Source organism: Ooceraea biroi, chromosome 9 (assembly GCF_003672135.1).
Source record: "Ooceraea biroi isolate clonal line C1 chromosome 9, Obir_v5.4, whole genome shotgun sequence".
Classification (NCBI taxonomy): Eukaryota; Metazoa; Arthropoda; class Insecta; order Hymenoptera; family Formicidae; genus Ooceraea; species Ooceraea biroi.
Window position 1 is genome coordinate 8,626,572 of NC_039514.1, and position 27,112 is coordinate 8,653,683.

The following is a 27,112-nucleotide window of genomic DNA, read 5'->3' on the forward strand; positions in this document are numbered from 1 at the left end:
CGTAAAGCTATATATCTATTATACATATTATTTAGGAAAAGTTATGTAAAATATATTTTATAACAATAATTTTGTGGGAAACAATTTTTATCTTTAATATATCTTGCGGCATTAAAACATTTGCTGGATACAGCATTTTATTGAAAAACTGCAGGAGAATATCAATTGTCGTAAATAATGCCCCTCCCTCCCCCCCCCCTCCCTGACATGCATATCATTTAAATAAACATATTATATTTCAGTAACACAAATCAAAAATAAACGGCCGTGCTGCACATCCACCGCCATTATCTGTTTTTATTTTTTATGTATTTTACAATATATTTTGCAGCGTTTTGTAAATTTTGAGTGGTAGACTGAGCATGCGTGAGCGCGATAAAACAAAACAGAGAAATGTTATATATCCTTCTCTCTCCCAGAATTTTACCCAATCGCTTTCTGTCGAGACTCTTATTATTAAGGCCTCTAGTCTCGCTCTATCTTGGGACCGTCTATTTTTATACCGTTTTTTTTTTATTGTATAAAAAGAGAGGGCCTTGGCATCGCCATCCGGCCAGCGGTTACAATATGTGGACTTATAGTATCGACCGAAAACTACAGCTGGTCTCGCGCTAAAACTACGACATAGCTGAGACCCCACACGCTCCGCGGCAAGCCCCGGCAATCGTACCAACAAAGCCCGCCGCATGGCACGCAGGATCCCAACCCACCGCCTCCATGAAAAAAGACACTAGATTTCCACGCGTGTGCGACGCATGCCGCGCGACCACGAATCCCACTTCAAGCCACCTTCGCTCAACGTTTGATCCTTCGACATGCATGAACATCCCGATAACCGGTCATTGTATCGCATACCCAGCCGCGGGAAAGACAGGACGGCATATCACGGTTTGCCTCGAAAAAGCGTACTCCGTCACCTGGACGAATAAGCCACTCCGCGATACGCCCCCCTGCTCCCTCCTCTACTTGTGCTCTATATTCTATAACGGAAGCTTTTTGCAACGACAATGAGTTGGGACTATTGCAGCGCTCCACGTTTTCTACCTCGCCGATGAGACGGGAACGCGCGCCCTTCACGATTGACCCGATCCGGCAGAGTCGACGCATTACTACCGCAAGGCACAGTTCTTGGCATTCTCGATTCGTCGGATTTACAAACTGCATATACGCATTCGCGCGATGCCAAGCGAAACCCGTAACAATAGGGCCTGTGTTCTTTACAGCAATTATATCAATGGAACTGAGTTACTAATATCTACTTGCAAGAATATATGGGCACAAAAGGACCCTCAATAGAAAAAAACAAACAAACAGAACGTACGTATAAATATTCGAATAAACAGAAAATTAATACACAGGGTGTACCAAAAGTCTGGAAACGGTCGAATATTTCATAAACTATGCATTTTAGAAAGAAATGTTTCAAACAAAAGTTGTAGAATTTCAAGTAGCGCATTACATAGCAACATCAGTATGACCTTGAAGAGTGTTGTCAAGGTCATGTGAAGGTCAACTGTTTTCTTAAATGGAACTGCCTATAAAATGTTGCATATTTGGATTCTATGGGAAAAAACGAGTAAATTTTATCTGAAACATTTGTTTGAAAAATGCTTCTATCAAAAGTTATACGCATTTAAACCTTAAAGTAGAATGAATTGCAATTAATGATAAATTAATTAAAAGACTTTATCGTTTTGTTCTTTTACTTTATTAAATGTTCGAACTGGTGTCCATTAACATCTAAACACTTATTAAGTCTTCTTACGAAACTTTGCTCTAAGTAACATTTCTGGGGTCGCGCTAGCGCAAGCTTCACGTATTCTTCGTTCGAGTCATGATTTTCGAACTTGATAAGCAGCATGAAAACCAGCTCAAAACTAACTAAATGCATAGATTTGTATTTACATTTTCTGATAAATGTGTGAGTTTATGTTTCTTTCAGTTAACATCGAGTACGTACTCCAAGGTCATTAGCTAGCGCTAGCGTGACCCCAGAAATGTTACTTAGAGCAAAGTTTCGTAAGAAGACTTAATAAGTGTTTAGATGTTAATGGACACCAGTTCGAACATTTAATAAAGTAAAAGAACAAAACGATAGTCTTTTAATTAATTTATCATTAATTGCAATGCATTCTACTTTAAGGTTTAAATGCGTATAACTTTTGTAAGATCTGGAAAGATAGTCGAAACTGACAGGTCGTATAGAGGATCGGAATGAAAACAAGTTGATCACAACAGTAGGAGTATTGGCCGTACAGCCTAAGACCTAGGCGTGTGAACCAGGGATCCCGGAGAGTTCGAGTTCAAATCTAAGGCAGTCTCCTAGTTATTTTTCGCCTCTTACACTTTTGATAGAAGTATTTTTCAAACAAATGTTTCAGATAAAATTTACTCGTTTTTTCCCGTAAAATCCAAATATGCAACATTTTATAAGCGGTTCCATTTAAGAAAACACAGTTGACCTTCACATAACCTTGACAACACTCTTCAAAGTCATACTGATGTTGCTGTGTAATGCGCTACTTGAAATCCTACAACTGTTGTTTGAAACATTTCTTTCTAAAATGCATAGTTTATGAAATATTTGACCGTTTCCAGACTTTTGGTACACCCTGTATAACTGTAAAATTACCTAACGCAATAACAAAAAATAAACGAACATGTATACCAGTGCTAACCAACGACTATAGATACAACACAACATACTCAACATACTCGTTTCCGCTCTTCCTTACAAACGTATATCACTGCACTTTGCACGCTCAAATATTCAGAGTTATTGTCGAAATAAACTCTGCTATCGCGTCTACTATAACACGGTTAGAGTCGCAGAGGGCTTGTTCCACGCACAAGGGACCGCATCGGTAAACATTTTTATACCGGCCGCGTGCGCGACCGGGCCGCCATCTGTCGGCCGGCGCGAGTGGCGCGTCACGCGTCGCTGGTGGGCGCTCTCGCAACGCGACCATTTTCTATCATTTCACAATCCTCGTCAGGAACGGCTTTGCTTGCGTACCCCTTTACGATAAAAGAGGGCCCGAGGGGATTGGCGTAAACCGTAACGCTCGGGATGTAAACAAGATTTCGGTTTAAATCTTCGTTACAACTTGCAAACGGTTCTAACTGTTACCATTAACGAACGCGGCACGTAGTGAGATAGACAACGACATTTACTGTGGAAAAGTACAAAAAAAGAAGCGGACTGTAGAGCTTCTCGCTAACCCTAAACGTCTAAGCGTAAAGTGACGCGCATTTCTGTCATAACCTCTAAGCGTCAATGATAGGCGACGCTCGGACGCTCGTGAATATTATAGCAAAATAGATCGATACATCCGCTTCTGCTCGATCGTAGTTGGTCGTATCCGTCGAGCGGAGATTTATGCAACGATTCAAACAACCGAGACCCGGCGGCCGAAGGTGCAAGAGGATGTTTCATAGACAACGAGCATGGAATACGATTTAGGATCGGGTTGCGAGGGCCGTTGCTTGCGAGACTTGGAGAACCCGGACGAACTGACATGTCCGACACAGGCACACGAAACATGCGACCGTACCACGTGCTATTCCCCACCGACGATGGCGGAACAGTCGGTGTTCGAGAGGGATCGGGCGAAGAAGAGTCTGTCCGCTCAGGTAATGGAATATTATCACAAGTACTCGCGAGACTCGAGTTTGCACCAGTATTTTTCGCTACCCGTGACGAATACTTCGCAGGAGGCCGTTAAGTACTATTACGGTGCGTACGAAGTGAGCGCCCAGGTGGGCCCAGGTGGGTCGAACAGGCAAGACTGTATCGGGGAAGAGTACAACTTAAAGTCTTATGTCCCGAGAGAGAGACGTAGGTGGGTAAGACCCCCGTTAATCGGGCAATCCTCGAACGCGGATGCTTCATCCAGGTGTGTTCAACCGTTGACAGATCCCCAGACGCCGTCGCCTGATTTCAAGCGCCTCACGCCCGAAACGATACAGGAGGAGAAGAATGAGAGCCAGGAGAGGCTGCTCGACGTGAGCGACAGAAAATTGTCCTCCCCGACTTCCAGCGTAGCGTCCTACAAGCCGCTCGAGTGGGACAGCGGCGCGGATGTCGGCTACTTTAACCCGCACGCGCACAACAAGCAGAACAACAAGAAGCTCAGTACCATAGAACGCATGGCTCTGGCACGGGGATGCTCCGCCGCTCTACGGTTAGACCCGGAAGGCACCACCGAGTCCGGGATGCAGTCTGGGAAGAACGCGGCGACGCAGAGCGCCTCGAAATTGTCGGCAGCGCCCAATGCCAATTCCACGCCGTTAGTCGGGAACGCTTCGGGCTCGGAGAGCGAGATAGAGATAACGCCCATCGTTAAGAACCACTTGCCAGGAATTATTACGGGGGATGACATAAAGTCGCAAGAGAGATGCGTCGCGAGCGACGTCGCGCAACCGAGGGCGATAGTGAAGCCTACGACGCAGGAGGCGCACATTTTGATGGACACGCCCACGTCGTCGTCGTCCGCGTTTAAGGTGCCATTGGTGAAGTATCCAACGGTAGAGAGGAGAATTATAAATGAGCGTAAAGAAATCGCGCGGCCGGCGAGCTCGCCGAACTCGCCGTTGAAGAAGAGCGTCTCGATGAACGTGATACCCGCGTCGTCGTCGAGATCTTCCCTGAAGAGGAGCCAGAGTGAGCTCAATCTACACAGCAAGGGGGGGAAGGCTATATTGCCTCTGATCTTCAATTCCACCTCGTCTATCGCTACCATAGTAAACAAACCGGTCACCTGCGACAAAGTGATACAGACCAACCTGGACGCGTGCTCTCAGGAATCCGTGGGCGTTCAGGTTTCCGATCTCGAGGAGAAGTCGCCGGAGAAGGAGCCGAGTTTACAAACGACGATACATTCCATCCTGAAGAAGTCGAAGGGAACGTACAGAGTTAAGAATCCGAGGAAGAGCGACGGCCCGCACGCGGCGGGCGACGCCGACGCTAATACGAGCGCGAAAGAGAATCAGCGGCGTCCGAGCAGTTCCGACATCTCGCAGAACGCGTCGACCTCGATAACGCCGCAGCCCGACGAGACGGAAAACGTGTCCGGGAAAGCCAACAGCTTCGAGTACTTCCCGGGGCACACCTACGCGAACGTGCCGAACGAAAGGGACAATCACGTCTCCTCGGATACCGGCAGGTCGAATTCGACGTTACCGAACAGCAGTTCCAGCGTGAACGAGAAGCTCTGGGGGGATTCGGACAGCCTGGTCCGCGATCTCGAGAGGAGCGTCAACATCTTGAAGAGCCTCGTCGACGCCAACAAGTGCGACAAGCAGGTGAAGAAGAGACTGATACAGCACGTGATTAAACGTCTCGTGACCGCGAAGTACATGGACGATAAGATCGAGCACAACTTGGAGGACAACGTACCCTGGAACCCGGACGACGCGAGAAACAAAGTCTACAGAGCGGAACTGCTGCAGGCGCTGGCGAACAAGCACAGCACCACCGAGTCCTCGGACGAGTGGAACCTGCGGAAGAAGGACATGTCGATGCAGAAGTCCGTGGGGACCATCAGCGACGTGATAAAGGAAGTCGCGCTGGAGAGCAGCAACAGCGACAAGTTCGATCGACACACCGACAGGACGGAGATAGACGGCAGGAAGGCGCGACTGGGACTGAGGACGGACGACTGCCAGCAGAGCAGCAACACCCCGACGGACCCGGACAAGAGCGAGAGCTCCGAGTGCTTCGTACCCCAGCGCAATCCCAAGAACACGAAAGTGAACGGCATGTTTTGCTTCAAGGACAAATTACCGCACAGAGAGTCGACCACGACGAACAGCATACCGCCCGACCACAACAGGATCTTGCTCGACGCCGTTGTGAACAACAGGAGAACGCCCGTCGAGTCGAACAACAACACGGACAATAATACCGACTGGCGGCTGCCGACTACGTCGTCGGAGAGACAATTTGAATTGAAGAAATGCAGCATGTCGGAGTCGGGCGACTCGAAGCTCGTCAATTACGCCGAGATGGAGAAGAGAAATCAGTTGATTTGGATCACCAACGAGATCAGCCACCTTTGCAACCTGAAGAAGTACGTCTCACGTTATTTGCGAATTTTTCCCTTCCGGTTTTCAATTTTCTATGCTTCTTTTTTTCGTTCACAAATTTAAAAAATGTTGAACGCGTCGCGCTCATTTTTCAAATGTTAATTCTATTTTATTTACTAGATTGTTGGAGCAGCCCAGACGATTGGAGAGACCCAAGTCCACGCCGAGAAAATCCAAGTCGGCGAATCTCAAGTCGAAGCAGGCGGCAGTACTTAGGCGGGAGCATACTGACGTCGTGCACAGGTGATGCGAAACATTTTAGTCTGCAATTTACATATAATTTTACACCATTTAATCCTTTGTCCCTAGGAGCACGTCCGATTTGCGAGAGGACTCGGTGAACGAGCCGTGGTCGTCTCACTGTAACCTGGCGACGTGCGAGGCCGCGAAGGACAGCGTAATCCACGGGATCATGAAACGCAACAGCTGCACGCAGACGGCCACGAACGTGGCCAGCGTTTACTCCAAGACCGGAGGAGAGATCGTGTCCGCGTCGAGAATCCGAGGCTCCGCGATGAGGCACATGATAACTGTCAGCGTGCAGACGTCACCACGGAAACTCCCCTCGGCATCAGCCGCGGTAGAGCCGCGCGTGCACGAGACGAAATCCGCCAACTCGCAGACTCCGTGCGCGCACTACCACAATAGCGTCAAGTGCAAGGATCAGTCGTGCCAGACGCACAGCACCGGCCAAATCGTGCGGTGTACGTGCGTGTCGTGCAACCAGAGCGCACCGATCGTCTCGCAGCAGACTCAAACGAGCTACGCGAGCGACGCCAGCACGACGGAGCGCGTTTGCCACCACAAGGTGGTCTCGCAAGGCGCGAGCGTCCAGCAGAAACAGAAAGAGGCTAAAAATCAAATCAACACCCAGTCCAAGTCGAAGCACGGCTGCGCTCACGGTGCCTGTCCGTCCGTCAGTGACAACCAGCGCGTTGGATCGAGCGTTGAACCGAAGCGGGCCCAAGCTGAATGCTACAAGCGACCGTTACTTACGACGTGTCCGTCGTGTTCCAAGCAGAAGCCCGTTACAGGCGTGAGCAGTGCTGCCTGCAACTGCGGCGCGTGTCAGAACAATCCCTCCCGCAGGCACGGAGACAATCAGGCCTGCGTCTGCGCGAACGCGTGCAAGTGCGACTCCAGCAGCGACGCTAATAGAAGAATCACTGGCAAGCCGCGACAAAATTATAACGCGAAGAGTCAGAGCAGGCACGCGTCAAGCTGCAGCGAGCAAAGAGAGAACAGGGAAGAAGTTTGCGATTGCGCCGCGTGCGAAAATCGCGCGCAAACCATGGGAGCGGGAACGCTGTGCGAGTGCCGCTCGAACGGCAAAATCGACGGTAACGGATCGTGCCGGTTCGAGTGTCGCTTGAAGATAGCCGAACACCAGTCGCAAGCGCAAGCTTACTCCGACAGCTCGCGGGGTAGCAGCGACGTGATTCAACAACGTAGAGTACAAAGTAGCTTAAAGTGTAATTGTGATGAGGCTTGCTCCTGTAGTAATAGTCAGACGAAGGATACCGTCAAGGGAAGAGCGTGCAAGAATTACGCGTCGAAACCAAATTTCGTAGACGATATCAGTATTAGTAAGGCCGATAAGAATCGTAAGCACTGTCGCGTGTGTGGTGCCATGTATCAAAATACTCGGAGATGTGACTGCCGTCAAACGTACCCCAGAGCGGTCGCGTACGAATTATCGTTCACCAAGGAGAACGTCTCGAAGAGCGAGATGATGTCGGATATCGTTCAGATAATGCCGAAAGCAGCGTCCAACAAGCAGCATATAAACGCAGCGAAACCCGACGCGTGCAACGCTTGCGACATGAAGAAGAATAATCTGAACGCGAAGAATTTTCGACAGACGAGTAGCTTGCAGGTAAGCGTTCGCTAATTTTATGTGTTTGAATATGTTAAGTATTTTTTTGCCTTTTTTGGGGGGATAATCAACATTGAACTGATTTCAGGATTATTTGTCCAGAAACAATCCCGAGTTTGTGGGAAATGCGGAGACGCGTCGGCAGTATTTGTCGGAGATATGTCAATTACGAGAGTTGAGGAAGGAGAAGCGGATACAGCTGCTGGCGATGGCCAGCACGTCCAATATTATTAAATCCGCGCCAACAGCGAAGCCAACAGGTAACGCTTCTTACATATTCGTCGAGTTAATAATTTGCATTTTGTTAATTTGCGTTTTATGTATTAGGGGTGTGATTTAGTTTTGAGGGTTTTTTTTGCTCAAAAACGCATGTATTTAAATATGATAATGAATGAATACCATAATCAAAATATTTTCCTTCGTTTTCTATAACTTTTTCCCATCTTTCTGGCAAGAGATGGATTCCACCACGATAAAATCACTCTTCTTTTGAGTCGATCCATTCGTCGACGAATTTTCGCACTTCTTCCAAATTATGAAAGTGTGTATCCTCTAAAGCGTGTTGCATCCACCGGAACAAATAATAATCGCATGGAGCAATGTCCGGAGAATACGCGGGGTGCGGTAAGACTTCCCATTCAAGCTCTAATAGTGTTTGTTTCACTGATAACGCAACGTCAGGTCGAGCGTTGTCACGAAGAAGAATCACTTTCCGTCGTTTACTCGCAATTGGTGGTCGTTTTTGGTCCAATGCTTGCTTCAACTTGTACAATTGGTGTCGATAACGATCAGCCGTGACAGTCTCATGCGGATTTAACAGCTCATAGTACACTATCCCACCAAATACAGAGCATTACTTTTGAACCGTGAATATTGCGTCTCGGAGTGGATGTTGATGGTTCGCCTGGATCCACCCATGATTTTCTGCGTTTCGGATTATCAAAATAGATGCACTTTTCATCCCCAGTAACGATCCGAGACAAAAGACTCTTCTTTTTTTGCCTGGCGATCAACGAAATGCAAATGTTCAACCGGTTTGCAATGGCGCTTTTCAATAATTGATGTCGAACCCATTTCCCTTCTTTCTGAATTTTTCCCATTTCATGTAAATGTTTGGTAACTGTTGTACGATCAACATTTAATGCTCTGGCAAGAGATGGATTCCACGACGATAAAATCACTCTTCTTTTGAGTCGATCCATTCGTCGACGAATTTTCGCACTTCCAAATTATGAAAGTGTGTATCCTCTAAAGCGTGTTGCATCGACCGGAACAAATAATAATCGCATGGAGCGATGTCCGGAGAATACGCGGGGTGCGGTAAGACTTGCCATTCAAGCTCTAATAGTGTTTCTTTCACTGATAACGCAACGTCAGGTCGAGCGTTGTCACGAAGAAGAATCACTTTCCGTCGTTTACTCGCAATTGGTGGTCGTTTTTGGTCCAAGGCTTGCTTCAACTTGTACAATTGGTGTCGATAACGATCAGCCGTGACAGTCTCATGCGGATTTAACAGCTCATAGTATACTATCCCACCAAATACAGAGCATTACTTTTGAACCGTGAATATTGCGTCTCGGAGTGGATGTTGATGGTTCGCCTGGATCCACCCATGATTTTCTGCGTTTCGGATTATCAAAATAGATGCACTTTTCATCCCCAGTAACGATCCGAGACAAAAGACTCTTCTTTTTTTGCCTGGCGATCAACGAAATGCAAATGTTCAACCGGTTCGCAATGGCGCTTTTCAATAATTGATGTCGAACCCATTTCCCTTCCTTCTGAATTTTTCCCATTTCATGTAAATGTTTCGTAACTGTTGTACGATCAACATTTAATGCTCTGGTAAGAGATGGATTCCACCACGATAAAATGACTCTTCTTTTCAGTCGATCCATTCGTCGACAAATTTCGCACTTATTCCAAATTATGAAAGTGTGTATCCTCTAAAGCGTGTTGCATTGACCGGAACAAATAATAATCGCATGGAGAATACGCGGGGTGCGGTAAGACTCCCATTCAAGCTCTAATAGTGTTTGTTTCACTGATAACGCAACGTCAGGTCGAGCGTTGTCACGAAGAAGAATCACTTTCCGTCGTTTACTCGCAATTGGTGGTCGTTTTTGGTCCAAGGCTTGCTTCAACTTGTACAATTGGTGTCGATAACGATCAGCCGTGACAGTCTCATGCGGATTTAACAGCTCATAGTACACTATCCCACCAAATACAGAGCATTACTTTTGAACCGTCAATATTGCGTCTCGGAGTGGATGTTGATGGTTCGCCTGGATCCACCCATGATTTTCTGCGTTTCGGATTATCAAAATAGATGCACTTTTCATCCCCAGTAACGATCCGAGACAAAAGACTCTTCTTTTTTTGCCTGGCGATCAACGAAATGCAAGTGTTCAACCGGTTCGCAATGGCACTTTCCGATAATTGATGTCGAACCCATTTCCCTTCTTTCTGAATTTTTCCCATTTCATGTAAATGTTTGGTAACTGTTGTACGATCAACATTTAATGCTCTGGCAAGAGATGGATTCCACCACGATAAAATGACTCTTCTTTTGAGTCGATCCATTCGTCGACGAATTTTCGCACTTCTTCCAAATTATGAAAGTGTGTATCCTCTAAAGCGTGTTGCATCGACCGGAACAAATAATAATCGCATGGAGCAATGTCCGGAGAATACGCGGGGTGCGGTAAGACTTCCCATTCAAGCTCTAACAGTGTTTCTTTCACTGATAACGCAACGTCAGGTCGAGCGTTGTCACGAAGAAGAATCACTTTCCGTCGTTTACTCGCAATTGGTGGTCGTTTTTGGTCCAAGGCTTGCTTCAACTTGTACAATTGGTGTCGATAACGATCAGCCGTGACAGTCTCATGCGGATTTAACAGCTCATAGTACACTATCCCACCAAATACGGAGCATTACTTTTGAACCGTCAATATTGCGTCTCGGAGTGGATGTTGATGGTTCGCCTGGATCCACCCATGATTTTCTGCGTTTCGGATTATCAAAATAGATGCACTTTTCATCCCCAGTAACGATCCGAGACAAAAGACTCTTCTTTTTTTGCCTGGCGATCAACGAAATGCAAGTGTTCAACCGGTTCGCAATGGCACTTTCCGATAATTGATGTCGAACCCATTTCCCTTCTTTCTGAATTTTTCCCATTTCATGTAAATGTTTCGTAACTGTTGTACGATCAACATTTAATGCTCTGGCAAGAGATGGATTCCACCACGATAAAATGACTCTTCTTTTCAGTCGATCCATTCGTCGACAAATTTCGCACTTATTCCAAATTATGAAAGTGTGTATCCTCTAAAGCGTGTTGCATTGACCGGAACAAATAATAATCGCATGGAGAATACGCGGGGTGCGGTAAGACTCCCATTCAAGCTCTAATAGTGTTTCTTTCACTGATAACGCAACGTCAGGTCGAGCGTTGTCACGAAGAAGAATCACTTTCCGTCGTTTACTCGCAATTGGTGGTCGTTTTTGGTCCAAGGCTTGCTTCAACTTGTACAATTGGTGTCGATAACGATCAGCCGTGACAGTCTCATGCGGATTTAACAGCTCATAGTACACTATCCCACCAAATACAGAGCATTACTTTTGAACCGTGAATATTGCGTCTCGGAGTGGATGTTGATGGTTCGCCTGGATCCACCCATGATTTTCTGCGTTTCGGATTATCAAAATAGATGCACTTTTCATCCCCAGTAACGATCCGAGACAAAAGACTCTTCTTTTTTTGCCTGGCGATCAACGAAATGCAAATGTTCAACCGGTTCGCAATGGCGCTTTTCAATAATTGATGTCGAACCCATTTCCCTTCCTTCTGAATTTTTTCCATTTCATGTAAATGTTTGGTAACTGTTGTACGATCAACATTTAATGCTCTGGCAAGTTCTGAAGTGGATTTTATTGAATTTTCGTGCAATAATGCTTGGAAATCTGCATTTTCAAGCTTTCTGGGTTGTCCCGAGCGTTCTTTGTCCTTCACATCAGTATCACCACTTTTAAAGCGTCTAAACCAGTATTCACACGTCTTAATTGATGGGGCAGAATCACCATAAGTTTCCACAAGAATTTTATAACCGTCAGCTGCAGTTTTCTTTTGATTAAAAAACAAAAGCAACGCATGTCGAAAACGCTGTTTCGGAAGTTGCATTTTTACGATGATATAAACACGACTGTTATTGCATCTATTGCTATAATGCTACTAAATGTGATGGATAATGTCAAGACTGTAAGAAAGAACAGTTATCGGAAACAGCTATTGGAACAAACTGACACTACAGCCATCTGTTCAAAACCCTCAAAACTAAATCACACTCCTAATAATTAATTAGGCAAAACTAATTGTTTCACTAATAATTTAACGTTACATGCGCAGTTTCTATGCAACCAAAAATTACGGACAAGGAAATGAAGGAGCGATTGCGCAAGCGATATCTTCGACTGAACGAGGTGCGCTTCAAGCGACGACAGCAAGAGAAGCAGGAGGAGGCACGTCGAAACCAGCTGATGGCGAAAATCTTTTGCAAGAGACTGCAGCAGAAGGTTCTGAGGGGCCAAGTAGATCTGTCTCAGAGCGTTAGCGTTATATCTAACTTGTAGAATTATTAGCGCCTACGCGGGTAGAGTGCCTTCTTATTTTTACGAATGCCTATGACAAAACCATATTAATGTTACGTATATTTATCTTTATCTTTAAGAAAACTGTCTGCTTTTCGACAAAAGGTTTATATATAACAAAGGAGCACTGATATATTCCATTTCTTCAAAACAAAATGAAATTGTTCGTGTTTATTTTAATTAGTTGTATTATCTCAGATTTGTAAAAGAAATTGTATTATAATATTGCGTACGTTTTCTTCAGTAAAAATTGCACATTTTATTTGACATGATCAAAATTACATGCACGATCTAAGCATTAAATTAAAATTAGTTCTCACCAGTGCGAATGGACGCGCCTCGCCCGCGACCTGGTTAAATAGTACAAAAGAATATCAGATTTTTTAAATATATATATATATATATGTGTGTGTTTTATATGCTATAGATGCAGACATTAGGAACGCGTGATCCGTTCTGTCCTCCGGTTTTACAAATAACAGAAATACCAATTTTACATAGACTTATTGTTAGTACATATAATTAATAACTGTTTGGATGTATAGCATGAAAAACGTCACTAAAGAATTATAAATGCTTTAAAATAAGAAGCATAGTTATAGTACCTGAATCTCTCGTAGTGTTTACCATATATATATTATATATTACAGCAAACCATAAAATTTTTTAATACATTGAAATAAAGCGCGCTAATAAATTTTTAAAACTTGTACATATATTTACGAAGGAGAAGAATCGTTCAGGATCTCCATGCATCCTTTCCTTCCATCGTTCCCCAGATAGCCAAGTCTGCCGAAAGCAGATGATGCCAACTATCTGCTATCAACTATTGCCAGCCAAAAGACAACAAATTTGATACAGAAGTTGTTATTAACGATTAATTCGACAAATTGGTGCCAGAAATGTAACAGAGCTTGCTCACAAAATCTAAGAACAGATTGGCGGCAGAAACCGAGCAGAATCTGCAAACATGGCTTGAAGTCGGATTGTCGACAGAAACCGAGCAAGATTTGCGCACGCGGAATCTAACGGCAGATTGGCAGCAGAAACCGAGCAAGATCTGCGCGCGCGGAATCTAACGGCAGATTGGCAGCAGAAACCGAACAGGATCTGCAGCTTTCGACAGTATTCAAATTTACACGGCTATGAATATGTGTTTTCGCTCCGCACCGCTATGCGGTGCACGCGTCGAGTTCTTACTCGATGTTAAGATTTAGCCTAACAGTTATATAAGTTAATATACGCGCCTTGGCACGATAATATTAATTTTTCTGAAAATTTTTGCACTTGCGGCACAGAGGCTCCCATGGACGACGTCCGTGTAGTTCACGCACGCCACAAGCAATCTGAAGTTCGAAAGCAAAATTCGGACTTCGGATTAGAATAAATAATTAACAATAAGAGAGAGATTATGCAACGAACTGTCAGAAAGACGCATCAAGCCAAATGTACTTTAATTTAACAAACAAACAAATGCGTTCTTTTAACAATTTATAGTGTGTTAAAAGTAAACACATGCTTTAATATATCGTAAATATGAATGGCCAAAAGCTGCAGATTCTGTTCGGTTTCTGCCGTCAATCTGCCGTCAGATGTTAACAGATCCTGCTCGGTTTCTGCCGCCAATCTGCCGTCAGAGTCCGTTAGCAGGCTCTGCTGGCAGATCACTATCCTAATGCGGACATAACGGATGCCAATTTGCTGTCAACTTCTGCAGTAATCTGTTGCCAATCTGCTGGCAGATTGCACACATTTTGCTCACTGGGTCCATATCACTTTTACCAACTTGCCTTAATTATTTCGTTGCATTATCCTTATAATTCTTATAAAGTCTGACATGTATGAATTATATTGAGAAAAACTTTGAAGCCATAAAAAATATGTGGAACTTTAATAAATGATGCGTCTCGTTCGGTAGGAAAATTGCTGCGTCATCCCATGGAAAAGCCCAAAATGCGATCGTGCAATATTTAACCAGGAATCTCCGAGCCATTGTCCCCGCCGTGCTCGCTGCGAACTGGATTCCAGCGACGAGATAGTGACCGCGCGACTGGTCAGAGATTTGTTTCACCGTCGATTGGCTCGCCGTGCTGCTGCAGGCGAGCGCATACTTTCTCTTGGGGGAATGCAAGATCGTAACGTGCGTGAACCGCCGTCCCGCGAAGGCCGATTCGGCTTTCTAGTCGCGTTTCCGCTCGTTTCCGCTGCGTCAGAGACGAGACGAAGAGGCAAGAGCTCGTCGGTGAGTCCATCGTGATACGCGAGGTTGATGCGCAGGAGATCACCGTTATCCGCTACTGCCTACCGTCAGCGTGCGCGTGGTACCACGTCGAACTCGCTCACGGATTCAGCCCGACTCGTCGATTATGAGCAGTGAACCGTTGCAGCCGACCAGCGACCGACCAAAATTTGTTTCGCCATTTTTTCGTCGCTCGTGATTTTTACCGGATAAGACCAGTGACGCATCCCTTCGAGTGCTCGAGGAGAAAATGAAGCGATGGCGAGTGTCGTGAGAACGAAGGGAACAGAGACTCTCGTGACGATTTTGGGATCATTACTGTTATTTTATGGTAATTAATTATATCAGTTTCATCATAAAGTGATGCGTGTATCATACTGGAATAAGTGGCTCGGAAGGGACACGAAAGATTAATATTCTAGAAGGAAATTAAAGCGATTAGGAAATTAGAGGCGTCGCTTCATCCGGCATCGATGTCTCTGTCGCAAACGCGAGCAGCAAGGATCTAGAGCGTGGAATTTGAGTATTCGGAGCAAGTTAAAACTATACCAAAATTATTCTCTCAAGTGAAGATAGAGATTAAATCATCGTCATTTAATCTTTGATTGAGATAGATATGCATAATTAATAGTATTAGGCAATTATGATTAACACATTCTTTATTTATTAGAGGAAAGTCCCCGATTATGAGATACCATATCGATTTTGTCGAATGTAAGGAAATCTATAGGCAGAATTTAAAAATGTAATACGTTATCTTGAAGAGAATTTAATAAGCTTTAGGTTGGTGAAATGAAAAATCTAATTTAAATATTATTTTTTCTGAAAATTAAAAAAATTTGAAAAAAGCTTTACGCAAGATCGCGAAAGTGTGCTCCTAATATGAGATACCTCGAGAAATCGGTGTTAAAAGTGCAAAATACATCAGTATTGCAAGTAAAAAACTTTATTAGATATTTTTATAAAAATACTGCTGCCACAGCCTTCGCCAAATCTTCACGATTCCACTGTCGACGTTCCTCGTTTCTCTAACCTCCATAGTCAGATTCTATAAAAATTAAATACACAAAAATTCGTAATATAAATCCGTATTAACTTTTCTTTAACCTTAACGTAGTATTTTCTTTCTTTTTATTACACTACATACTCTTCATATTCGAGCAATAATTATCTCACATTAAGAGTACCCTGAATATCTCATTATACGAGCCACGCGCCTAGCGGTTCCGCGATCATGAAATCTAACCTCTACAATTAAGCAATTCAACAAATCGCGTATTTTCCTGTTACTACGATTCTACTCTATCATTGCATACTGAATTTATTGCCAACCATTTCTTTATTATGTAATAAACAAGGTTTAAAGACTTACCTCAAGTTCCTTTGACACGTTCACAATTTCACAAACCTTTTCTTGCAAAAGCTAAACGCAATAACGAACAATGAATTTTTCACTAAATATATTTTACACCAAGCGTAATAAGTTCATGGTGGAACTAACAGATGGTACTCACTAGTTTAGCAGAAACTCCAGTATCTCATATTAGGAGCATCTCATAATAGGGGATTCTCCTCTATACTTATTTTGTTTATTATACTTATTATATTTATTATACTAATATATTATACTTATATTTAAAGAATGTTGTATATTTAAAATTTAAACGATATTTTGACAGCTCATGCACAAGAAGATCATAGCGAATATAAGGGAAAATATCTCGGGAAATTAAATCCGTACCATCATCAAGTTTCTGGCGACGTTTCGGCTGTCGACCAGTACACCTTATTACTGACGTCCTTTAATTACGACGGTAATGGAGCTGACACGTTCTTCTGGGCAGGTGCATCGAACAGACCAGGCCCGCAAGGATTTATCGTTCCCGATGAGTGGGGCAAGTAAGCTAGTTTTCTTTATAAATATATCTTAAATCTCTCACAAGCGCAAATGTGAATTAATTCAAATTCAGCTCTAACAAAATTTCTTATTTCTTAGGACAAACATACTGGACCGATACTTCAACAGGGATTTCACGTTGACTCTGCCAGATAATAAGAAGATAACGGATATCAAGTGGTTTGCGATATATGACTTATCAAGTCAGGTATTATAAATTTTGTGGACGATGTATTAAAATTTTGTTGCTTCTTATTCAGTATTTTAGCGTTTTTAAATATTTTAATATTTATATTTTTTTTAATATTTAAAAATGACGTATAAGAGCAGTTTAAAAATTAAAAATCTTTCTTGATTTTAGAACACCTTCGGTGACGTGTACATCCCGGAGGAGTTTGACCCGCCGTCACCTCAGAAGATATCGGAGCTGTCGAGGAGGTCTCACAATGTCTCGTCAGAGCCGATCATAATTTTGGACTCGAAGACTATCAGCATACCGCAATTTACTTACGACGGGCAGGGTGTGGACGCGTATTTCTGGGTTGGACTTGGCCCGCAACCGTCTAGCAAGGGCCAGAAAGTACCTGATGAATATGGATAGTAAGGGGACCGATGAAATTAATAAATTATATATAAACTATATAATTATATATTGGAAAAATATATTTTTCCCTTTTAGCGTGGATTCTCTTAGAGCCTACCACAATGAAGACGTTGTATTGGAGCTACCAGGAGACATGACCGTCTTCGACATAGATTGGCTGAGTGTTTTCGACGTGAAAACCAAGTCGAACTACGGCTCTATCATAATACCCGATGGGCTCAACGTGCCGCCGTCGCTGGTGCGAGTTATCGAGCAAAGTAAATCTCTCCCGAACTGCATCCAGCTCCACAAGCGGTATCAGGTCGGCTGGGAAATTTTTGGCCCTCAAATTACTATTCAATTGGCAGGTCAAGTCGGTACGTGTACCTGATGAAATCATCACGCAGACATTAATTTAATTTTGCGCTCACTTTTGCGTGCTTCGATCGTGTTTTCAGCCGAGGATGAGTACATGGCGTTCGGCTTGTCCGGCTCGGAGGACTCTAGCCGAATGGAAGGAGCGGACGTGGCGATCGCGTACATGGACGACACTCGCGGATACGTCACGGATTACAACATCACAGCGAAAGCACCGGTGCGTAAATTTATTTTAATCTGTAAATGAGAAACAACGTAAATGGAAGACGACGTCCTAATATTTTAACGATCACGTGTGCGGAACAGTGTGGAAAGGTTCTCGGTCAGTACAAGGGCGTGTGCAGGGACGACCTTCTCGGCGGCCTGGACAACAACCAGCTCTACACCGCAGTGAGAGAAAACGGCATTAACGTCATCACGTACCGACGCACCCTTATTTCATGTGAGTTTCACGCGATTGCACGTGTTTCCTACGAATATATTGGGTTGGCCAAAAAGTAATTGCGTTTTTTTCCAATAGATGGACGTACATGTCTTGAACATTAAAAAGTGTACATTTGAATAAAATCTTCACAGCACAAATATAATTCACAATAATATACGATTTCGTTAACAATTGTTTCTTTGCCGTCGATTTCAAAATGGAAAATCAAAAAGAACATTTTCCTCATATTTTGTTTTATTACTTCCGAAAAGGGAAAAACGCTGTGCGAGCTCATCAAAAGTTATGTCATGTATATGGCGAAGATGCTTTAAAGCTGCGGCAGTGTCAAAATTGGTTTACTAAATTTCGATCTGGAGATTTTAATGTGAAAGATGCACCACGCTCAGGAAGGCCAATCGAAATTGATGATGACAAAATAAAGGCACTGATCGATTCCAATCGGCGTTTAACGACACGAGAGATTGCCGAGAATCTTAACATATCGAAATCGAGTGTTGAAAACCATTTAAAACGACTTGGATACATTAGTAAGCTCGATATTTGGGTAGCACATGAGCTCAAAGAAATTCATCTCACTAAGCGTATTGACATCTGCGATTCTCTTTTGAAACGTGAGGAAAATGACCCATTTTTGAAACGTATGATAACAGGCGACGAAAAATGGATCGTCTACAACAACGTCAAACGAAAAAGATCGTGGAGCAAGCGTGATGAACCCGCTCAAAGCACTTGAAAAGCAGATATTCACCAAAGAAAGATTATGCTGTCAGTCTGGTGGGACTTTAAAGGTATTGTGTATTTTGAGCTGCTTGCAAGGAATCGAACCATTAATTCAAACGTATACCGTCGTCAACTGGATAAATTAAATGATGCCATCAAACAGAAACGTCGAGAATTGGTGAATCGCAAAGGTGTTGTGTTTCACCATGATAACGCTAGACCACGTACAAGTTTGGTCACTCGTGAAAAATTGTTGCAGCTTGGATGGGATGTGTTACCATGATGTTACCACATCCACCATATTCGCCAGACCTGGCACCATCAGATTACCATTTGTTTCGTTCTTTGCAAAACGCCTGGAATGGTAAAACCTTTACTGCTGATGAGGATATCAAATCGTTGTTGGAATTGTTTTTTGCTGAAAAAGATAAGAACTTTTTTGAGCGCGGAATCATGAAGTTGCCTGTAAAATGGCAAAAGATAATCAAACAAAATGGACAATATATTGTTTAATAAAGTTTTTGTTTCCCATGAAAAATTCGCCTTTTATTTATATAAAAAAAACGCAATTACTTTTTGGCCAACCCAATTGCATGTCGCGTATGTCATTAAGATTTTGCTCTCACGCAGCCGACCCCGGGGACAAGGATTTCCCCACGGATAGACCGGTGTACGTGGTCTGGGCTTTGGGCAGGCTCGACAAAACCGACAGCGAGCCAAGCTTTCACGATCTGTATCAGAGGGGCGACGTGATGCTCGAGTTGGGCCGCAAGGAGCCGGAGAACACTTGCATCGACTTCACAGAGACCAACAGGAAGTTCTCACAGAGGTGCGAACGGTACTTGGTATTTTAATCGAACTCGTTGTGCTTCGTGCGAATGCTAATATCGCTCCTTCCCTTTCAGGGAACCTTGGCAGAAGACGGAAATATTCGACAGAAGTGTGAGAACCTTCAAGGCGACCATCGGACCCTCCGGAGGGAAGAGGGGATACCAGGGAATCACGGGTATGAATTTCAATTTGTTTTCAAACCATCGGTTTTACCTTTTTACGCGGTGTGCTTCCTTGCGTGGAAGACTCTACGAAGCTTACGCGCGCAGGAAAACCATCGGTGGGGCTCGCGTGGTACATCGAGGGCACGCTGATACCCGAGTTGTACCTACGTCGGGGCCTGACGTACAATTTCCGCGTCCACGGCGGGAACAATCCGCACAGCGCGGAGCTGTATCACCCGTTGATCATAACCGACGATCCTCACGGGGGATACGACACGCTAAGCGACCTTGCGCAAAGCAAGATCAGAGTACTTGCTGGCGTCGAACTGACTAGAAGAGGTCGACCACGACCGACCGCGGGTTCGTAGTCTGGTTATCCTTACGCACGAATATTGTTTATGTAAATTTAGGTGTGAATACTCTTGTAGCGTTTCTTATTGAATTTATTGAATTTATCTTCCAGTTGGGCCACTTTGTTTAAGCAAACATAGCGGTCGAGATAGAAGACTGGACGACAATTTCCCGTCATTTAGAAAGTTCAACAGAACCCTCGCGCAGGTCTGCGAGCCAGGTAAGGACTATTGTTTGCAGGCACAGCTGATTTCTGAACTTGAGCTTGAAGCAGCACTTGAAGTGCTTTGGAAATATTTCCGACTAGCTGGCGCTTGTTCCTCGCGCGCTCGGTATATTTGGAAAATATAAAGCATAAAGAACGTATTTTTTTACGACGCGCACATTTTTAGAAGTTGCAAAACGATTGCACATAGCCTATGTTACTCGGGAAGATCTAAGCTATCCACCAGTGAACGATTTTTTCAAATCGGTTTAGTAGTTTCTGAGATTACCCCGAACAATGGAACAAACTTTACCTCTTTATATATTAGTATAGATATAGCAAAGTGTGGTCCGTCGTTTCTTTTCTAGGAGAAGGCGGCAGCTTGGTGATAAGTCCAAACTCCTCGTGGCCCGATCTGGTTTATTATCACTCGTTCACGCGTGCAAACATGGGATGGAAGATCCACATAATCGATTCTTATACGAGGAGCGATGCGATCACATATAGATTATCAGTATCTGTTGCAATTGTGGCTGTACTTCTTCGTCTGTTATAAAGTTAGGCATAAAATATGGACAAATATCTATTATAGTGCCAAACACTTTTCAGCTTACGTAAGGATGCACTGAATCGAGTAACCATTTTACCTAACTTAGCACGATACGTTTCGATGCGACGCGAGACGAAAAACGGCGATAAATTAATCCGTACGATTTGTTGAGAAAATGAAGACACTAATGTAATAGTTCCTACAACGGGTATAACGATTTCGCTGAGGCGGGAAAGCAAAATGAAGAATACATTTGTTAGAAATAACACTTTTAAATCGGTAAGAGGTCTATATTTTACACATTTACAGAAATCCGAGAAAAAGAGCGGAAATTGAACGTGAAAGACTCAGGTGTGATTAGGGGTATTGCAAAACCTTACGTTGCATCCGGATTTGCGCACGCGACTGACATTTATATAGATGTAGCGTCCATTCACAACATGCAAAATCACGAGAAAACATTCAGTGACATTAAAATATAAAGTATAAAGGCACTCTCTCTCTATTTATAATTCCTATATCACTAGCTAGAGGAATGGAACCACTGAATCATACCCCATTGAAAATCAATGGAACAGAGCCTTGTCGTCAGACAGATATGTATTTACAACACAAAAAAGCACCACATGTAACAATAGTCATTTTCTCTATTTTTTTGCAATAAATCTCTTTCTAATATAAATAATTTAATTAATTTAATTAAAATAAGATTACTGTAGATGACGTTTCGCTCCAACATATTATCTTTTATATCTTTTAAAGGATCCAGAGGTCCACGGTATTTCCACAGAAGCTAGAAAGACACCGATATAAAACCGTAACATATATCGGTATGGTTTCTTCGTTCCTTTACATTTTGCATAGAGCACAGTGTGCATAACGATTTTAAACTATGAATTTCCCTTTAGCATTCACTTTGCAATACCTCACGTGACTTGAAGATAGCAAAAATTCTCGGTACTCAATCAAATCATGCGAATTGGCGAGCAGAACGTGGAAAATAATATTTTGCACATTGCGCGGTGTCTAATCGAAGGAAATCAGCTTTTGCAGAAGCATTTCTTCTTATTCAGTCTTTTCGTTTTGATATATCTTAAGCCTGCGTGCCGTTGCATTTTTACAATTTAGAGCATACCTGGTAGGAGTTAGCGTTCTAAAAATAGTACTTTCTTTATACTCAATGCCTACTCTGGCACAAGTATAAATTTTACTACTTCATGCTGCATATGTCTCATCTATGATTTACGTGAAATTAGTATACCAACTCTCGATTAACCCTTAAGCAGGCGCACTGGCAAAATCACACAAGTGCATGGGGTGACCCAGTGACCCTATTCTCTTCTTTGAAATTCAAGTAAACCAACAAGTATTCAAAAACACACAAATAATGCAGTTTGATCATTAAAGTTTATTATTTTAACAAAAAAAAAATAAATTTTCTTTAACAAAAAAATTTTCCTACTCGCTTAGTTACTTAAAGTCAGTCTTGCTCCGACTCCGTGCGCCTACTTGAGGGTTAATACAGCTCGTTATTACACATGACATTTTTGATATTGTCATACATTTTGGAATTATGACAAAATACGTTGTAAGATTGCTCTCGGTATACGCACATTCGAAAATATATATATATATATATATAATTATTACTTTTATATTATTATTTATTACGTATATATTATTACTCTTATTTGTTGTTAGTATTAGTCTCTATGAAGATCTAGAAAATCGCTTAACGTGATAGGCAGCTCTTTAGTACAGATTCCATATTTACAGATAGCCTGCGCGGCTTGACACTGAAGGCTAATATGCTTAACGACGGCTATATTATTTAGTGGATTAGCGCATATCAGTCGCGCTGGTGTGTCTCCCGTCCTATTTGGCGTATCTAAATGCGCGCCATAATCCAATAACAATTGTATCAGCTATTACAAACAAAATCTGTGTCAGCTTTCCACGAAACCTTTTCAAGTAAAATCAAAACTTTACAAGTACCAGATACGTTTGATCAAAAAGTCTGTGCAATTTTCGTTTATTCGAAACGGTATATCGTTATTCATCTGTATTTATATTGCTCTCGGACAGATATCAAGCACGAATCTACCGAGGAAAGAGTTTTTCATCCCCGCCAGCAGCACCCTTTCCAGCGCCGGAAATTGCAAAATCGCACAAACTTTTTGACCAGACCTCGTATACTTACAGCATTTTGGAAATTGTATGCGCTGCTCGCTATGTGCAAAGGCGTCGACCGCAGTATGTTTCTGTCGTCAACGGACGCCCCGCAATCCAGCAGCAACTTAACAACGTCCAGATGCGGAAAGATTGTCTGAAAAAAATATATATATACTCATATTATTATCATATACACGTTTTAGATAGGTGAATATAATTTATATACAGCTGACGTTTCTACGATGCAACATCCTTGAACACAAAGTTCGAATTAAAAGCGGAGCAAGAATTTCTCCGCAGAATCGAGTTTCAGAAATTAATCAATTAATTGTGCTGTTCGATCAATTTGTATCCAGGCCGGAAAGTGACTGAATCGAAGTGTAACATGTTGCGTTGTACCATGCGCTCTGTCGCGTAAGGAATAGGAAAAAAGATTTGTACTTACATGGATGTCGTCGATAGAGGTAAAATAAGTAGAATTAATGGTATTTAAGCTAGAAACGCAAAGGTGAAGAAGCGTGTCCTCCGTGTAAATGGATCTAGGATTTTGTTTCACCAAAGCGCAGACTATCTGATACATTACGGCTTTCTCATCGTCCGAGCTCACCGTCTCTACTAACAGGTAAATCAGATGCGTCACGCATTTCAGAATACGCTCGTAACTATCTTTTTGTCTCTTGTGTACCGGGCGTTTCTACAATGTTCACGTTCGTGCGATTAGCATGGACCAGCATACACGCATTTACGCGGCATGTTCCCACAAATAAAATAGTAATCGCGTATGCAAACCTCTAGCAGCTCCCTCGCCTCCGTCAGTTGACTGGAGAGCAATTTAAATATCGCTACGACATCGCAGAATCTCGGCTGCTGTTTCTCCTGATTATGAATCATCACGTCCAAGCGTTTTTCATTTAGGTCGACCATAAGCCGCAGCAGGGCCTGCGCGGTGAAGCAGGTGTCGGCATACAGAATCTGCGGCAGAAATTGCGGAAATTGATTTATTCTCCATGCATCATTTATGCGCGTATCGTTGCGCGAAACGTGTTTTCCTTTTCGTCACGTACCGAATCTTTCTCGACTCGAATTTCCAGCGCCCGGTGCCACAGATCGATGCAGTTTTGGTATCTACAAGGCAAAAGCACGTGTAAGCGAAGCGTATCTCGGGGGGAATCGCCGTCGAACAAGCTACCTCAATGCGTCCGCGTACGATGCACCCCTGAACATCAATCGGAACAGAGTGTCCTTGTGGTGCGCGCCCAGTATCCTCTCGCATATCAGCAGGCTCTGTATTCTCAACGCGTCCACGTCGTGCGAAATGGAATTCAGCTCCTCCATCGCCGAGAATTCCGTGGCGTTTTTGTACGCCTCGCGTTTCGGCAGGACCGGCCTCTTCGGCAGGGGCGTCTCGTTGACCGAGTTCACGAGCCTGATCGCCGTCGCCGCCCGCCAGAATTGCAGCGTCATGTGTGTATCGTTGTGATCGTCGAAGAACGTAGATCCCATCAGCTCGTTCGCGTCTGCCAATCTTTCCGGGGGATACGACACCTTTTCCACTACGTTGGAAATATCGAAACTTGCGGTCATTGATACTCGTGATACAACTTTCGTCGTTGGAAGGGAGGACGAGAGCATTCTCACCTAAGTATTCGAATATCTGAATGGCCCCTTTAAGGCAGGCAGTCTGGAGGGCATCGTCATTGTATCGAGACCTGAGATGAGGATCCGCGTTATGCTCTAGAAGTAACTTGGTAGTATGAAATCTGTGTTCCTGAATAGCGTAATGCAAGGCAGTTTTGTTCTGAATATCCGTGGCGTTCACGTCCGCGCCATGCTCCAAGAGGAAAGTGCACAACTCCACGCTCTGCACGGAATTTATCAAGCATGTCCCGCCGTTATAATTCGCCTTTAGTATATCGGCACCTTTTTCTACCAGATAAGAGACAATATCTGAAAAATATATATATATTTACTAGAGTTTACGATTATTTTGTCAAGATAAAGCGATGATGAATAACATTAAAAATAGCTAAAACTATGGCTACTATTGAACATGAAAGAGCGGATGATGGCGCAATTAAATCTTGGCACACATAGACCTGACCTAGGCCTGCATACAAACATGCCTCGTGTCACTTTCGCTGTCATTAATCACAATCTATTGATCTTACTGTAAAACATTCACTTCTTAGTTAATATTAAATAAAATTATGGCTGTTTTATCAGAGGTAAAAGAGACGAGTGAAGACAACATGCGTTACAAAAAGTTGAAAAAACTTTTCTGATAAATTCATACATAGTGTCGCTTGTACTGTACAGATTATTCATTTATCTCATTAATATTTAACTTCAGACAAATAGCACGGTTCTTTACCCATATGTGTCATGAAGCACGCAGACCTAACAGGAGTAGATCCAGAGTCGGAGACCGCATTGATATCAGCTCCATGGGATATAAGACATTTTATAACTTCCAGATTGCCGGAAACTGCAGCGCACCATAACGGGGTGACACAGTGTACGGACCTGTCATCGGGCACTTCGTACTTTCCTCTTTGTTCAATGTCCGCGTCACACGTCTGTATAAGGTATTCGACGATATCCACATGGCCCCTCTTGCAGGCGATGAACAAAGGGGCGCAACCATCTTTCATACGGGAGACAATCTCCTTCCGCTCCTCCTGCTTGTACTTCTCCAATTGATTTCTCAGTGCATAAGTCAGCTGCGCTCCCGGTGCCTGGTACTTGCACTCGTTTATAAGATCATGAAACAATTGATCCATGGAAAAGGTACAACGGTGAGTTGTACTAATCCACATCGCTCGATGCCCCAAGCATTCAGACCACGCACCGCCACACTGTCAGACTCAAAGAGTTAGAGAGCATCTTTATATTTCCTGATAAAACACTCTGCAAGGAGAAACATCAAGATGAACAAGAAGATTACAAAAGACTCACCGACTACAAACGATCATACCAATTTTTATACACCACCAACAATACAGTACTACATTAAGAGCGTAAACAATTTTATTGTTCCTTAAGAAGCATTATTAAAATGATAAAACATTAAGCGTCAAAACGCGACAGGTCACTTGTTTGAATTTGTAAGCAGGTGTTAGTTTCTCAGACAATGGACAATGGATTGCGTGCAAATAAAACGTGACATTGAGATTAAACCAGGAAGTGATGCGATGTGCATAAAAGCGAAATGGAGAGGAGGAAAACGTGCTACAGAGAGACACGAAGAAGACCACTTTGATATACGTAATAATATTCTCAACGTTACTGTAACTGCTTTTTTCCCCGAAACGCGTGTTTACACGGGAAACTTGTGCACTACACCTCAAGGCTAAGAATTACACCCACACATGCGTGCAGCGTGTAGCCATTCACGTACCGTATAAATGCAATCGAAATATTCGCACGAAACACATACACACAATCGATGTATATTATTAGCGTGTGCGCACGGAACGGAGTCGGATACGATGTAACCTCCAAATTTATGCCGTGCCGAGGGTGCGTAACGCAAGACGGGCGTTACAGCCGCGGAAATGAACCTCTGGCGCGCGCGGACCCCGCGGACAAGTGTACGAGAACTCACTCGACGTGACACGAGCGATCATTCGCGTGCGGACAAAAGCGATGCAAATGCAATCCGTAACTTTCAGCGCTTTGTAAGTGACAGACGGCAATCGATAAACCACGTGATTAGATCATGTGAGTGAGACGCTCACGCGTATGCGCGCGTAGTGCAAATATATATATATATATTGTGCACATATATATACAGGGTGTCCCGGGTTTTAACCGACAAACTGCGGGAGCATATTCTACTAGTGGAAATAAGAAAAAATTCTTATATCGAGTTTGCTTAGAAATGCTTTATTACAAAGTTATAAACCAATATTCAAAAGAAATATGAGATAAGTAACATAGTGTAGAATTTGGAAGGTCGAAGATG

The 27,112-nt window shown here is 43.4% G+C and overlaps 2 protein-coding genes across 5 annotated transcripts; one reads left to right on the forward strand and one right to left on the reverse strand.

Annotated features, from left to right (window-relative positions):
- Positions 1–2,989: 2,989 nt before the first annotated feature.
- On the forward strand, positions 2,990–21,650 carry LOC105278994 (protein Skeletor, isoforms B/C). Of its 2 annotated transcripts, XM_026972151.1 has the most exons (16): positions 2,990–6,071; positions 6,208–6,330; positions 6,397–7,963; positions 8,052–8,223; positions 12,372–12,553; positions 16,564–16,751; positions 16,849–16,957; positions 17,111–17,349; positions 17,429–17,709; positions 17,791–17,927; positions 18,017–18,152; positions 19,506–19,704; positions 19,781–19,881; positions 19,976–20,230; positions 20,334–20,441; positions 20,795–21,650. In XM_026972151.1, exons 1-16 carry the CDS (start codon positions 3,448–3,450, stop codon positions 20,980–20,982), a joined length of 6,609 nt encoding a protein of 2,202 aa, XP_026827952.1. In that variant the 5' UTR covers positions 2,990–3,447; the 3' UTR covers positions 20,983–21,650. The 2 variants fall into 2 exon arrangements, with proteins under 2 accessions (XP_026827952.1, XP_011336773.2); XM_011338471.3 differs by lacking the exons at positions 2,990–6,071; positions 6,208–6,330; positions 6,397–7,963; positions 8,052–8,223; positions 12,372–12,553 and adding an exon at positions 14,307–15,183 and having other exon boundaries at positions 16,532–16,751.
- On the reverse strand, positions 21,255–26,864 carry LOC105278993 (protein fem-1 homolog A). Of its 3 annotated transcripts, none has more exons than XM_011338468.3 (9): positions 26,546–26,863; positions 25,520–26,055; positions 24,787–25,095; positions 24,338–24,701; positions 24,213–24,273; positions 23,938–24,120; positions 23,594–23,842; positions 23,177–23,302; positions 21,255–22,901 (listed from the first exon to the last, which is right to left on the reverse strand). In XM_011338468.3, the coding sequence occupies exons 2-9, from the start codon at positions 25,962–25,964 to the stop codon at positions 22,680–22,682; spliced, it is 1,959 nt and encodes a 652-aa protein (XP_011336770.1). In that variant the 5' UTR covers positions 25,965–26,055; positions 26,546–26,863; the 3' UTR covers positions 21,255–22,679. The 3 variants fall into 3 exon arrangements, with proteins under 3 accessions (XP_011336770.1, XP_011336771.1, XP_026827953.1); XM_011338469.3 differs by having other exon boundaries at positions 26,435–26,863; XM_026972152.1 differs by lacking the exon at positions 23,594–23,842 and having other exon boundaries at positions 26,546–26,864.
- Positions 26,865–27,112: the final 248 nt, after the last annotated feature.